At 32.5% G+C, this 12,488-nt stretch overlaps 1 protein-coding gene across 2 annotated transcripts in view; it reads left to right on the top strand.

Moving 5' to 3' along the window:
• The window catches only part of LOC134691362 (probable peptidyl-tRNA hydrolase 2), an 18,214-nt gene extending 5,726 nt beyond the window's left edge, over positions 1-12,488 (top strand). For both annotated transcript variants that reach the window (XM_063551868.1, XM_063551867.1), the window contains exons 3-6: positions 2,143-2,232; positions 3,138-3,349; positions 4,485-4,599; positions 11,540-12,488. In XM_063551868.1, coding sequence (XP_063407938.1) covers positions 2,143-2,232; positions 3,138-3,349; positions 4,485-4,599; positions 11,540-11,626 — 504 coding nt within the window. In that variant the 3' untranslated portion in view covers positions 11,627-12,488. The remainder of the gene's footprint in view (positions 1-2,142; positions 2,233-3,137; positions 3,350-4,484; positions 4,600-11,539) is intronic.

Genomic DNA, 12,488 nt, shown 5'->3' with positions numbered 1-12,488 from the left:
GAAAAACTCCAGTGCCAAAAAAAATTTCATGAATGAAAATTTTCAGTCGCCGTTTTAACTATTTTGTTTACAATATTTTTCATTGAGATCGTAAAACCCGAGGTTTATCGAACGTATCCGGTGTAACCTGATTACGCAACATGACGAGATTTTAATCCTTGCTAAAGGCTAATTTACAAGTGATAATAGTTTGATTGAACAATCAAAAGGTGTTGAATTATCCATTACTCTATGTGGCTTCTGTTTATGGCACACGCCAAGGATGATTAAATACCGATAAATACCGGCATTGATAGAAAATGGAATGTTGTTGTCTAAACATTTATCGGAAGTGTTTTGATGCCGAGAAAAACATTTATTGTAAATGAAAATACTGGAAAAAGGAATGGTTTCAGCTCAATGTGAGCTGTTTGCTACACAAGCTGACTGAAAAATTAGATAAACAAAATGATTATTTTCTACACCAGTATGTGTTCAAAATGCCAAAACGACAATTATCTCGGTCTTCAAAGACACTAGGTTCAAAACATCAGAATAATTTGACAAAGTTCAACAATGCCTGGAAAGCTGACTTCAAATGGTGCCTACCCAGTTCCAAGGGCAAAGACCAGGCATACTGCACCACTTGCAAAGTAGACTGCATATCCATTGTTATTGATTGCATTGTTAATTTATTATTTATTTATTATGTAATAAATGTTTAGCATACATTGTACAAAATTTTAATGTATCTCTCTTATATCTCAAGCCAATGCAAATGAAAAACAAATAAAAAAAGATCATCATCAGCATCAACAATGAAAAAAAGATTCTCATCAGAAACACTGTGGGGAATATGAGGTAGGGATTATTAGCATTAAGTTGAAGGGTAGAAAAAGCGTCCGAAGCGGAGACTGTCGAGACCTAAAAAAAAATGTGTTAGCCATTTCTTCTATTTATATGGATATCATAGTCGACCTTCCTATGGATAAAAACAAGTGCCTGTGGTGAACATGGTGAAAATGGGAAATGTGTCATAGAGACAATAACCAGATCTTAGAGCAGACAACAGTCGAAGGTTACCAATATATCTTTAATGCAGGGAGAAAATCCTACACCCAAAGGATTGATTTTGCTGGCCCCTTAACATAATAACAAAAATGTAAACTATTTCAACTAGTCACTTGTTCCAGTGGAACTTTTAAACCAGAGGAAGAACAAAGTAACTACAATGTAGTTAATAAGTTCTGGAGAACTTTTCAGCTAGTTAGTTCTTTCCGCCTGGAACAAAACAGCATTTACAATAACTTAAACATCATACTAACATCAGAAGTATACACAAGAAATTAATCAAATTTAAAAAAATGTACAAAACAATTATGAAAAATTAATATGATATACAGCTACAATCACCACATTAGTGGGTCCTCACTATGGACAGGTACATACAGAATGTGGCGGCTTAAACATCTAAACTGGCACAACACTCTCCCCTAGCATAGGACAGTGTATGTGTATAATCTCAGACATTGAATCTTTATAAATATAAATTAAATAACTTTTGAAAGTGGAAGGATTGCATAACATAAACATTACTGTACAAACATTATTTGGTACTTTAGAAATAGCTGTAAACAATGCCTGAGATAAATATTTTGACTAATTCTGTACACTATTCATCTGAACGTGGCCAAGTTTGCCTTTGGGTTTTTGATTAACTGCCTTTAGCACCCTTTGGTGCTTTGATTATTGGCAGGGGTTGCATTGGGATCGATTAATTTAATAAAGGATACTGTGGATTCATTAATATTCGTTGGATACCAATTATTTTGGATTTCAAGGGTACAGGGAAACAATGAATTTAAATTTTCTAAAGGAATGCGTGTGAACTGATTCAAAACCATGAATTTAGATATCCATGAGATGCAAGTTTTTCTCTATCCACGAAAATTGGTACCCACTAAAATAAATGAATCCACAGTATTCCATGTATTAACAGATCTGTATATTTGTTTGTAGTAATTATATTATACTGGGAATTATATTTGTTTGTAGGGATTATATTATACTGGGAATTATATTTGTTTGTAGGGATTATATTATACTGGGAATTATATTTGTTTGTAGGGATTATATTATACTTGGAATTATATTTGTTTGTAGGGATTATATTATACTGGGAATTACAATGCTGACTTAGCTGCAGCTTGGATCATTGAAAATGAGGATAAAGATATTAATGCACCATTTGAGGTATTGTAAAATATAATATTAAATGATATAGAATATATCGTGGTACATTTGCAGAAGTACAATGTAGATATCTGCTAAAAGAGAGGCGAAAGATACTAGATTGACATTCAAAATCATAAGTAGAAAAATAAACACCTGAGATAGCCATGGTTAGTAAAGAAAAAGAATTTAAAAGATGAACAGACAAACAATAGTACACAAAACTCAACATAGAAAATAAAGCCCGAGAAATACGAACCACACCAATATTGTGGATGATCTCAGATGCTCTGGAAGGGTACACAAATTAATCTTATATGTATCACTCTGCATCATTGACCTGACTTTTGAAACTTTGACTTGGAATACCATCCAGGACATAATGTTTGATTGATTGGGGTTTAACATAATTTTCAACACCTTAATGATATTTCTTGGCAGTCATTTTTTTTTTGGCGGAGGTTGGATTGCTCTGACAGAACCTTCAACCTTGGGTATGAAAACTGTACCATTTGTCAGTTATAAAAGTCCCCATCAAGAAAAATATGAACCAATGAATTCAATTGAGAAAACTAGTAGTTTATTTTATTAAAAAAATTATGAATCAAATATGTTATGTTTGCTCATTAATGAAGGCAGTACAGTGACCTATAGTTGTTAATTTCTGTGTCATTTGGTCTGTTGTAATGAGTTGTCAATATGATATACAGCAAAAAATGACAACCTGAACTACTGATGAATTACAGACTCCTCACTTAAGATAGACACATATGTATACATGTAGAGTGTGGCCGGTTAAACATGGAACAGTGGTGTAACAGTATATATAATTAAAGTATGTTTATGATTTATAATTATAGAAATGTGTTTATGATGTATGATATAATTAACTATTCGTCTGTTTTACTCTAAATATAAATTTACAGGCTGATGCAGAAGATTCAGATGACAGTGAAGATGATTACATTCCTGATGGTGTAGATTTCTATAAGATGGTGTTTGTTGTCAACAGTGAGTTCAGTATGGGAGTGGGGAAAGTAGCGGCACAAGTAGCTCATTCAGCATTAGGTTTACATCGGGTGTTATTAGAAAATCCACAGAAATATGGGCAGATGTTAATGTCATGGGAACAGTTTGGGTAAAGATCATTTCCAGTATACTGAAAAGATTGTGTGCATATATTATTACGATTTTGTCATTTTAGACTTAAATGCGATTTTAATTTTTACAATTTTGAGAAAAATGCTGTTGAATTCATATAAAATATTTCAAAATGCAAGTTTTAATTATTACGTTCACAACTCTGTCAATAATGAAAACCTCGCAATAATTTCTGAATTTACCTATAAGCTGTATTGCTTTTGGTTTGAAATAAACTATTGAACTATTGAAACAGTAGTCATATTTTGGCACAGGAAATTTGGGCCAATGAAAGAAACAGTTGTGATGATTGATAATGTGGTAGACTGCATTTTATTATATTTATTTATTTTTATTGTGTTTTATTAGCCATAGAAAGTGCTACTACAATAATAATTCTTCAGAATTAAAATAGTAAAAACTAGTAATTTAGCTTATAATTGAAAAACAGGAAATGTGGGGTTTGCGTCAATTACAGCAAATTAACATTTCACATGGAATCAATAGATATATATGAAGATGTGCTGAGTGCCAAAGGTTTAGTCAAATTATTTGTAGTGAACACAGGAGATACCTTTACTGTTCCTAACCGCTACAAATAGTAACCATATTTTCCAGTTTTAACATGTGTTTACCAATTTTTCACCATTCCACATCACACCTTCTTCATATTTCTTGCATTTTAGTACATGTAGTAAAAGTTTGAATTAGTAAAGTATGCAATATTATTGTATAGCAATATAATATTTCCTACAGTATGTAACCAAAAGTTAGCGTGCAATAAATTCTGATATTGCACTAGTGCAATAAATCTTCAAAATTCATGACATCATCAACGTTTTAATCTTAGTTTAAACCAATTTTTACTTTTAAATATTATATTGCTATACAATAAAAGGGTTATTGCATGAATCTTGGGGAATATTGTCCCTGGTAGAACATATATTGCACTCGCAAGCTCGTGCAATATAAAATTCTACTCGGGACAATATTCCACAACATTCATGCAATAACCCTATATTATTATAAATCAGTATTTTGTAAAGTTTTAGCTTTTAGAAAATGGAAAAAAAGTCTTGTGAAATTTTTTTTAATAGACAACTGCATTGGTTTATCAATTCATTTTTAAACAGGGAAACCAAAATAGTAGTCAAGGGAGAAAACACATCACAGTTATTAGGATTAGCAGCCAAAGCCAATACCATGGATCTCCCTAATTATCTAGTTCAAGATGCTGGCAGAACACAGGTATGTCAAGGGAGATAATTCACTCCAATAATTAGGATTAGCAGCCAAAGCCAATACCATGGATCTCCCTAATTATCTAGTACAAGATGCTGACAGAACACAGGTATGTCAAGGGAGATAATTCACTCCAATAACAGGATTAGCAGCCAAAACCAATACCATGGATCTCCCTAATTATCTTGTACAAGATGCTGGCAGAACACAGGTATGTCAAGGGAGATAATTCACTCCAATAATTAGGATTAGCAGCCAAAGCCAATTCCATGGACCTCCCTAAGTAATTATCTAGTACAAGATGCTGGCAGAACACAGGTATTTCAAGGGAGATAATTCACTCCAATAATTAGGATAAGCAGCCAAAGCCAATACCATGGATCTCCCTTATTGTCTAGTACAAGATGCTGGCAGAACACAGGTATGTCAAGGGAGATAATTCACTCCAATAATAATAAGTAGCAGCCAAAGCCAATACCATGGATCTCCCTAATTATTTAGTACAAGATGCTGGCAGAACACAGGTATGTCAAGGGAGATAATTCACTTCAATAATTAGGATTAGCAGCCAAAGCCAATACCATGGATCTCCCTAATTATCTAGTACAAGATGCTGGCAGAACACAGGTATGTCAAGGGAGATAATTCACTCCAATAATTAGGATTAGCAGCCAAAGCCAATACCATGGATCTCCCTAATTATCTTGTACAAGATGCTGGCAGAACACAGGTATGTCAAGGGAGATAATTCACTCCAATAATTAGGATTAGCAGCCAAAGCCAATTCAATGGACCTCCCTAAGTAATTATCTAGTACAAGATGCTGGCAGAACACAGGTATTTCAAGGGAGATAATTCACTCCAATAATTAGGATAAGCAGCCAAAGCCAATACCATGTATCTCCCTTATTGTCTAGTACAAGATGCTGGCAGAACACAGGTATGTCAAGGGAGATAATTCACTCCAATAATTAAGATTAGCAGCCAAAACCAATACCATGGATCTCCCTAATTATCTTGTACAAGATGCTGGCAGAACACAGGTATGTCAAGGGAGATAATTCACTCCAATAATTAGGATTAGCAGCCAAAGCCAATTCCATGGACCTCCCTAAGTAATTATCTGGCCCAAGACCACAATTAATGACCCCGCTTTTCGTTGTTCACGAATATAGTTCCCTTTAATTATAGTGTATTTCTTCTTTAATTTTTTTCTTTCCGTTTCTCATTCATTTCTTAGCTTTTCTGGGGTGGAAATGAAAGAAGAGAGATGAAATAAACTTTTGGATGTTTTATTTTAACTGATTTCAATAAGGAAAGAGTGATTAGGCCAGGTGCAAAAAGGTTATATTTACACTTTTCGGAACATCTCTTGACTTGCCTATAGGGGTAGGGATGTGTATTGGCCAAATTTGTATGATGTAAAGATGCAATTTTTCTGAAAATTGTATATATTTTTGGACTTGTACTGTACATTACACACACAAAAAATTAGACAAAAAGAACAATTAAATTTTTTTAAATGTGACTAAACGTTATAAAGAAATGATAGAGAAATTAATTGTGGTCTCGGGCCTAAGAGGTGCATTTCAGCAAATTTTGAAATTATACTTTGACAACTTCTCTGAATGATCTATTGGTATTTATTTGTCAAACTATATGATAAGAAATGATTTCCACTTTTATTTGATAGAAATTTGTAAAAAAACTCACTTTTCAGCTGATATGCCCAAAAAGTAGCTTTTTCACTTTTTTCAATAATTTTGCAAAAGCAGCATCCTTGATTTTTATCTGACATTTTTTTTCTGATATCTATTTGTGTTTGTGGTATTTATTTCATGTGTTTTACTCATTTGTGAACTCTGAACACAAAGAAAAGTGGATAAAAGCATAAAATGAGTACAAAATGGACTGTTTTAATAGTCTAGGTCTAGCGGTCCGTACGAAGCAAGTGAAATATGAAGTTCTATGCACTTAAAAATTGTATTTCTTTAAACAGACTGCACTGAATCTATATCAAAAGCACTTATTACTGGTTGTTTAAACTTGTCTGTTTCACAGAATACCTTTATATTCTTCTGTTGAATGGCTGGTGGTTAATATATTGGCATTTCAAGACTGAAATTTCAAGCAGGTTTTAAACAGAAAATTGAAAAAACTTTGCATCAGACCATACTGTCTACATATATAGTTAAAAGCAACAGTCTTGTTACATCCAGGCTTCATATTTGATCATTTCTCAGCAAGGATTTGGGCAAAAAGAAGCATATTTCCATCTCCAATATCATTTATATGCAATTAAATATGGAAATATAGAGAACAGTCTGAATTGACAACTTGTTGTTTTAAGCTTGACATTGCTTAAGACCATGTAAAACTCATGTGTTATGCTATTTGGAACTTATATTTACATGAAAAGAACATTTATGATATGTTAAATGTTTTGTTTTAACTTAACAACTTCAGAAAATTGTTGTAAGTGGAAAATATTACATTTCATATAAGGCCTCGCTTCATTTGAAAACCTCTTTTTTTTGGCATAGGCACATATAAAATTAACTTTTGTCAAATATTTATAAGTCTCATACATTAAGTATGCTATCTTTACTTTGAATAGATAATATCTTATACATTGAGACATAAAAAAGTGCAATTTGGTGTTTTGGGGGGATTTTTTAAGCCAAAATTTGAAAGTTGAAATTTTTCTATTTCAACGTCACAATTTAGCAACCAAAGTTGAGATATAAAAATTGCCACATTTTCTATAATATATATCACATGGCTTTGAAACTTTGTAAACTGACTCATAATACACTAAGCTTAAATCATGCCAAGTTTTATTGGAATCGGTCAAGTTTTTGGCCCCTAATAGGCCCAAGACCACAATTAATGACCCCGCTTTTCGTTGTTCACGAATATAGTTCCCTTTAATTATAGTGTATTTCTTCTTTAATTTTTTTCTTTCCGTTTCTCATTCATTTCTTAGCTTTTCTGGGGTGGAAATGAAAGAAGAGAGATGAAATAAACTTTTGGATGTTTTATTTTAACTGATTTCAATAAGGAAAGAGTGATTAGGCCAGGTGCAAAAAGGTTATATTTACACTTTTCGGAACATCTCTTGACTTGCCTATAGGGGTAGGGATGGGTATTGGCCAAATTTGTATGATGTAAAGATGCAATTTTTCTGAAAATTGTATATATTTTTGGACTTGTACTGTACATTACACACACAAAAAATTAGACAAAAAGAACAATTAAATTTTTTTAAATGCGACAAAACGTTATAAAGAAATGAAAGAGAAATTAATTGTGGTCTCGGGCCTTATCTAGTACAAGATGCTGGCAGAACACAGGTATTTCAAGGGAGATAATTCACTCCAATAATTAGGATAAGCAGCCAAAGCCAATACCATGGATCTCCCTTATTGTCTAGTACAAGATGCTGGCAGAACACAGGTATGTCAAGGGAGATAATTCACTCCAATAATAATAATTAGCAGCCAAAGCCAATACCATGGATCTCCCTAATTATTTAGTACAAGATGCTGGCAGAACACAGGTATGTCAAGGGAGATAATTCACTACAATAATTGGGATTACCAGCCAAAACCAATACCATGGACCTCCCTAATTATCTAGTACAAGATGCTGGCAAAACACAGGTATGTCAAGGGAGATAATTCACTACAATAATTAGGATTAGCAGCCAAAGCCAATACCATGGATCTCCCTAATTATCTAGTACAAGTTGCTGGCCGAACACAGGTATGTCAAGGGAGATAATTCACTTCAGGTTAAGAAAATAGATTTGTTTCTTTTTAAGCTCACCTGACCCGAAGTCATGTAATGTACAGCAAAGTAATATCTATAAATAGTCAATTTTAACATATTTTTGTAATTTTTTTTAATCTTACAAAAATCTTCTTCTCTGAAAATACTAAAACAAATTGACCAAACTTGTCCACAGTCATCATTAGGGTATCTAGTTTTAAAATTGTGTCTGATAACCCTGCCCGCTAAATAAGATGGCCGACATGGCTAAAAATAGTACATAGGGTAAAATGCAGTTTTTGGCTCATATCTCTGAAAGCACAGCATTTAGAATAAATCTGCTGAAGATCAAAAAATTGTTTATTATGTCATGATCTATCTGCCCTGAAATTTTCAGAACAATCATTCAACTTGTTGTTGGGTTGCTGCCCCTGAATTGGTAATTTTAAGAAAATGTACAGCAAAGTAAGAGCTACAAATAAGTCAACATGATCAAAGTGGTCAATTGACCCCATAAGGAGTTATTCCCTTTTATAGTCGATTTTTAACAATTTTCATAAATTTTGTAAATGTTAAAAAAAATATTTTCCAGTCACTTCTGGGCCATTTTAAGCAGCAAGATTTTTCTGTAAAGTAAGATCTACAAACACAATACCAACACCAAAACACAATTTTGTCATGAATTGGTCTGTGATGTTTGTTTAATATGCACATAGACCAAGGTGAGCGACACAGGCTCTTTAGAGCCTCTGGTTTTTATACGACCGCAAAATTTGAAAAAAATTTCGTCGTATATTGCTATCAAGTTGGCGTCTTCGGCGTCGTCGTTGGCGGCGTCCGAATACTTTTCACACTCTAACTTAAGTAAAAGTGAATAGAAATCTATGAAATTTTAACACCAGGTTTATGACCACAAAAGAAAGGTTGGTATTGATTTTGGGAGTTTTGGTCCCAACATTTTAGGAATTAGGGGCCAAAAAGGGCCCAAATACGCATTTTTTTGGTTTTCGCACTATTACTGTAGTTAAATTAATAGAAATCTATGAAATTTTGACACAAGGTTTATGACGACAAAAGAAAGGTTGGGATTGATTTTGAGAGTTTTGGTTTCAACAGTTTAGGAATTAGGGGCCAGAAAAGGGCCCAAATAAGCATTATTCTTGGTTTTCACACAATAACTTTAGTTTAAGTAAATAGAAATCAATGAAATTTAAACACAATGTTTATGATCACAAAAGGAAGGTTGGTATTGATTTTGGGAGTTTAGGTCCTAACAGTTTAGGAATTAGGGGCCAAAAAGGGACACAAAAAAGCATTTTTCTTGGTTTTCACACCATAACGTTAGTATAAGTAAATAGAAATCTATGAAATTTAAACACAAGGTTTATGACCATAAAAGGAAGGTTGGTATTGATTTTGGGAGTTTTGGTCCCAACAGTTTAGGAATAAGGGGCCCAAAGGGTCCAAAATTAAACTTTGTTTGATTTCATCAAAATTGAATAATTGGGGTTCTTTGATATGCCGAATCTAACTGTGTATGTAGATTCTTAACTTTTGGTCCTGTTTTCAAATTGGTCTACATTAAGGTCCTAAGGGTCCAAAATTAAACTTAGTTTGATTTTGACAAAAAATGAATCGGTTGGGTTCTTTGATATGCTGAATCTAAAAATGTACTTAGATTCTTGATTATTGGCGCAGTTTTCAAGTTGGTCCAAATCGGGGTCCAAAATTAAACTTTGTTTGATTTCATAAAAAATTAATAAATGGGGTTCTTTGATATGCCAAATCTAACTGTGTATGTAGATTCTTTATTTTTGGTCTTGTTTTCAAATTGGTCTACATTAAAGTCCAAAGGGTCCAAAATTAAAGTTACTTTGATTTTAACAAAAATTAAAATCTTGGGGTTCTTTGATATGCTGAATCCAAACATGTACTTAGATTTTTGATTATGGGCCCAGTTTTCAAGTTGGTCCAAATCAGAATCTAAAATTATTATATTAAGTATTGTGCAATAGCAATAGTTATCAAAAGTACCAGGATTATAATTTTATACGCCAGACGCGCATTTCGTCAGTCTTTTCAATTGCACAGTATTGTGCAATGGCAAGAAATATCTAATTACACAATATTGTGAAATAGCAAATGTTTTTTTAATTAGAGTTATCTTTCTTTGTCCAGAATAGTAAGCAAGAAATATCTAATTGCACAATATTGTGCAATTGCAAGAATTTTTTTTAATTGGAGTTATCTTTCTTTGTCCAAAATCAACTTAAATCTTTGTTATATACAATATAAAATGTATTTTCACTTTTTACTACCAACTGATAATTACAATAATCTTTACCATTCAGTCATAACAAGCAGTTTTTTTACATCTTAATATTTTATGATGTATTTAAATGAGTAGTTATTGTTGCAAACTCCATTAAAAATTTTAATTGAGTTTAGTTTTGGAATAAGGGAAAGGGGGATGTGATAAAACAAAATTCGGTTCAACTTTCTCATTTGAAATTTCATAAATAAAAAGAAAATTTCTTCAAACTGTTTTTTGAGAGGATTAATAAGTGAATTGCTGTAAGAGAAAACAAAAATTTTAAGTCCATACTTGCCCTAACTGTTCAGGGTTCAACCTCTGCGGTCGTATAAAGCTACGCCCTGTGGAGCATCTGGTTTTTCATTGTTTAATTTGTCATGTTGTGGTTGTTGGACAGCATCAACTATTGGAATGTTACTTATCCTGAAATTTTCATTGTACTAATGAACTCAAAATCGTTCAATTTTTTTGATGTCATGTTTTGAATTCCTGCATCTGCACAGAAATCTACAATGTACTTCCTTTTTTCCAGTCTCGTTTGTATGAAACTTTGAGTAAAATATATATTTATCAGTCTAGTATAAATTGGAAGGAACGCAATACCAATTTCATTTTTAATAATTCCTTGATATGCCCTAACAACAGAACCAAAATTGGACACGTTACGGTATTTCCGTTGTTTTTTTTTTAACAAGTATTTAAGTTACAAAAAAACAATTCATATAGATTCGTCCCCATTTACAGGTAATGCCTGCCTCATATTAAGATTGGTTATTGAATCAACCAAATAGCAAATTATACTCTTTGTATTCAATCTAAATATATATGTATATGATTGATTATTTCCCATTTTATTTTCAGATTGAACCAGGATCCATTACTTGTCTGGGCATTATGGGAAAAATTGACCAAGTAGACTCTGTCACAGGAAGTCTGAAGTTACTATGACAACACCAAAGCTTAGCTGTGATTGGAAGATCTGTGATTTTATGTTCAATGCTTTCATTGTAGCATTTGTCATGTTCAGTATACATGCTATTTATATCATCAACTTTTGGATCATTCCAAACAGTGTGAAAGGGGTGCTTAGTAGACATATGAATTGTACTTAATATTTGAGTTGGACCTTTAAAAGGTGCTAGAAGCTTAAGCATGGTTTGTCTCCTTTGAAGGAAATTGAAAAATCTTTTAAAATGTGTATTACAATCACTGTCTTTAGTTTTAACTATACTTAAAGAGGTGCCCAGTAGACATATGAATTGTACTTAATATTTGAGTTGGACCTTTAAAACTTTTAAAATGTGTATTACAATCACTGACTGTAGTTTTAACTATACTTAATAAAAATTGCTTTAAGTATTTTCTGTCATTAGTTGATCAATTCAAATTTTGCCTCTGCTCATCCAGTGATTGTAATCGTCATTAATTAACATTGATATTTAAACAACTTTCTTGTGGATGTAGACAAAAATCCAGTCATACTCAATGGAAATTTCTGCATTTAAAATCTAACATAGTAAGTCTTCGTCATTTGCATCTAGGATAAAATATAAAATGTTTATATGTTTAGAGTGCGATGTCTGTTAAATGTAATTTTCAGTCAGAACTTAAGTTGGCATTTTTCATGATGATTTGGGTAATTCACAGTGAATCATGGAAACAAAATATCTCTGTATATTCTAAATATTAGGGTCTTGATGGTGTACTGTATATTATCAGTATTTTGTGCATTTTTCCTTTGATCTTTTTTTGTGATAATTTTCATATCATGCTACTCGTTTGAGATGGCAAATTATCGCTAGAAACTAAG

Source organism: Mytilus trossulus, chromosome 11, assembly GCF_036588685.1.
Source record: "Mytilus trossulus isolate FHL-02 chromosome 11, PNRI_Mtr1.1.1.hap1, whole genome shotgun sequence".
NCBI classification, from domain to species: domain Eukaryota; kingdom Metazoa; phylum Mollusca; class Bivalvia; order Mytilida; family Mytilidae; genus Mytilus; species Mytilus trossulus.
Note: the sequence above shows the minus strand (reverse complement) of the source record. Positions and strands in the feature narration are given on the sequence as shown.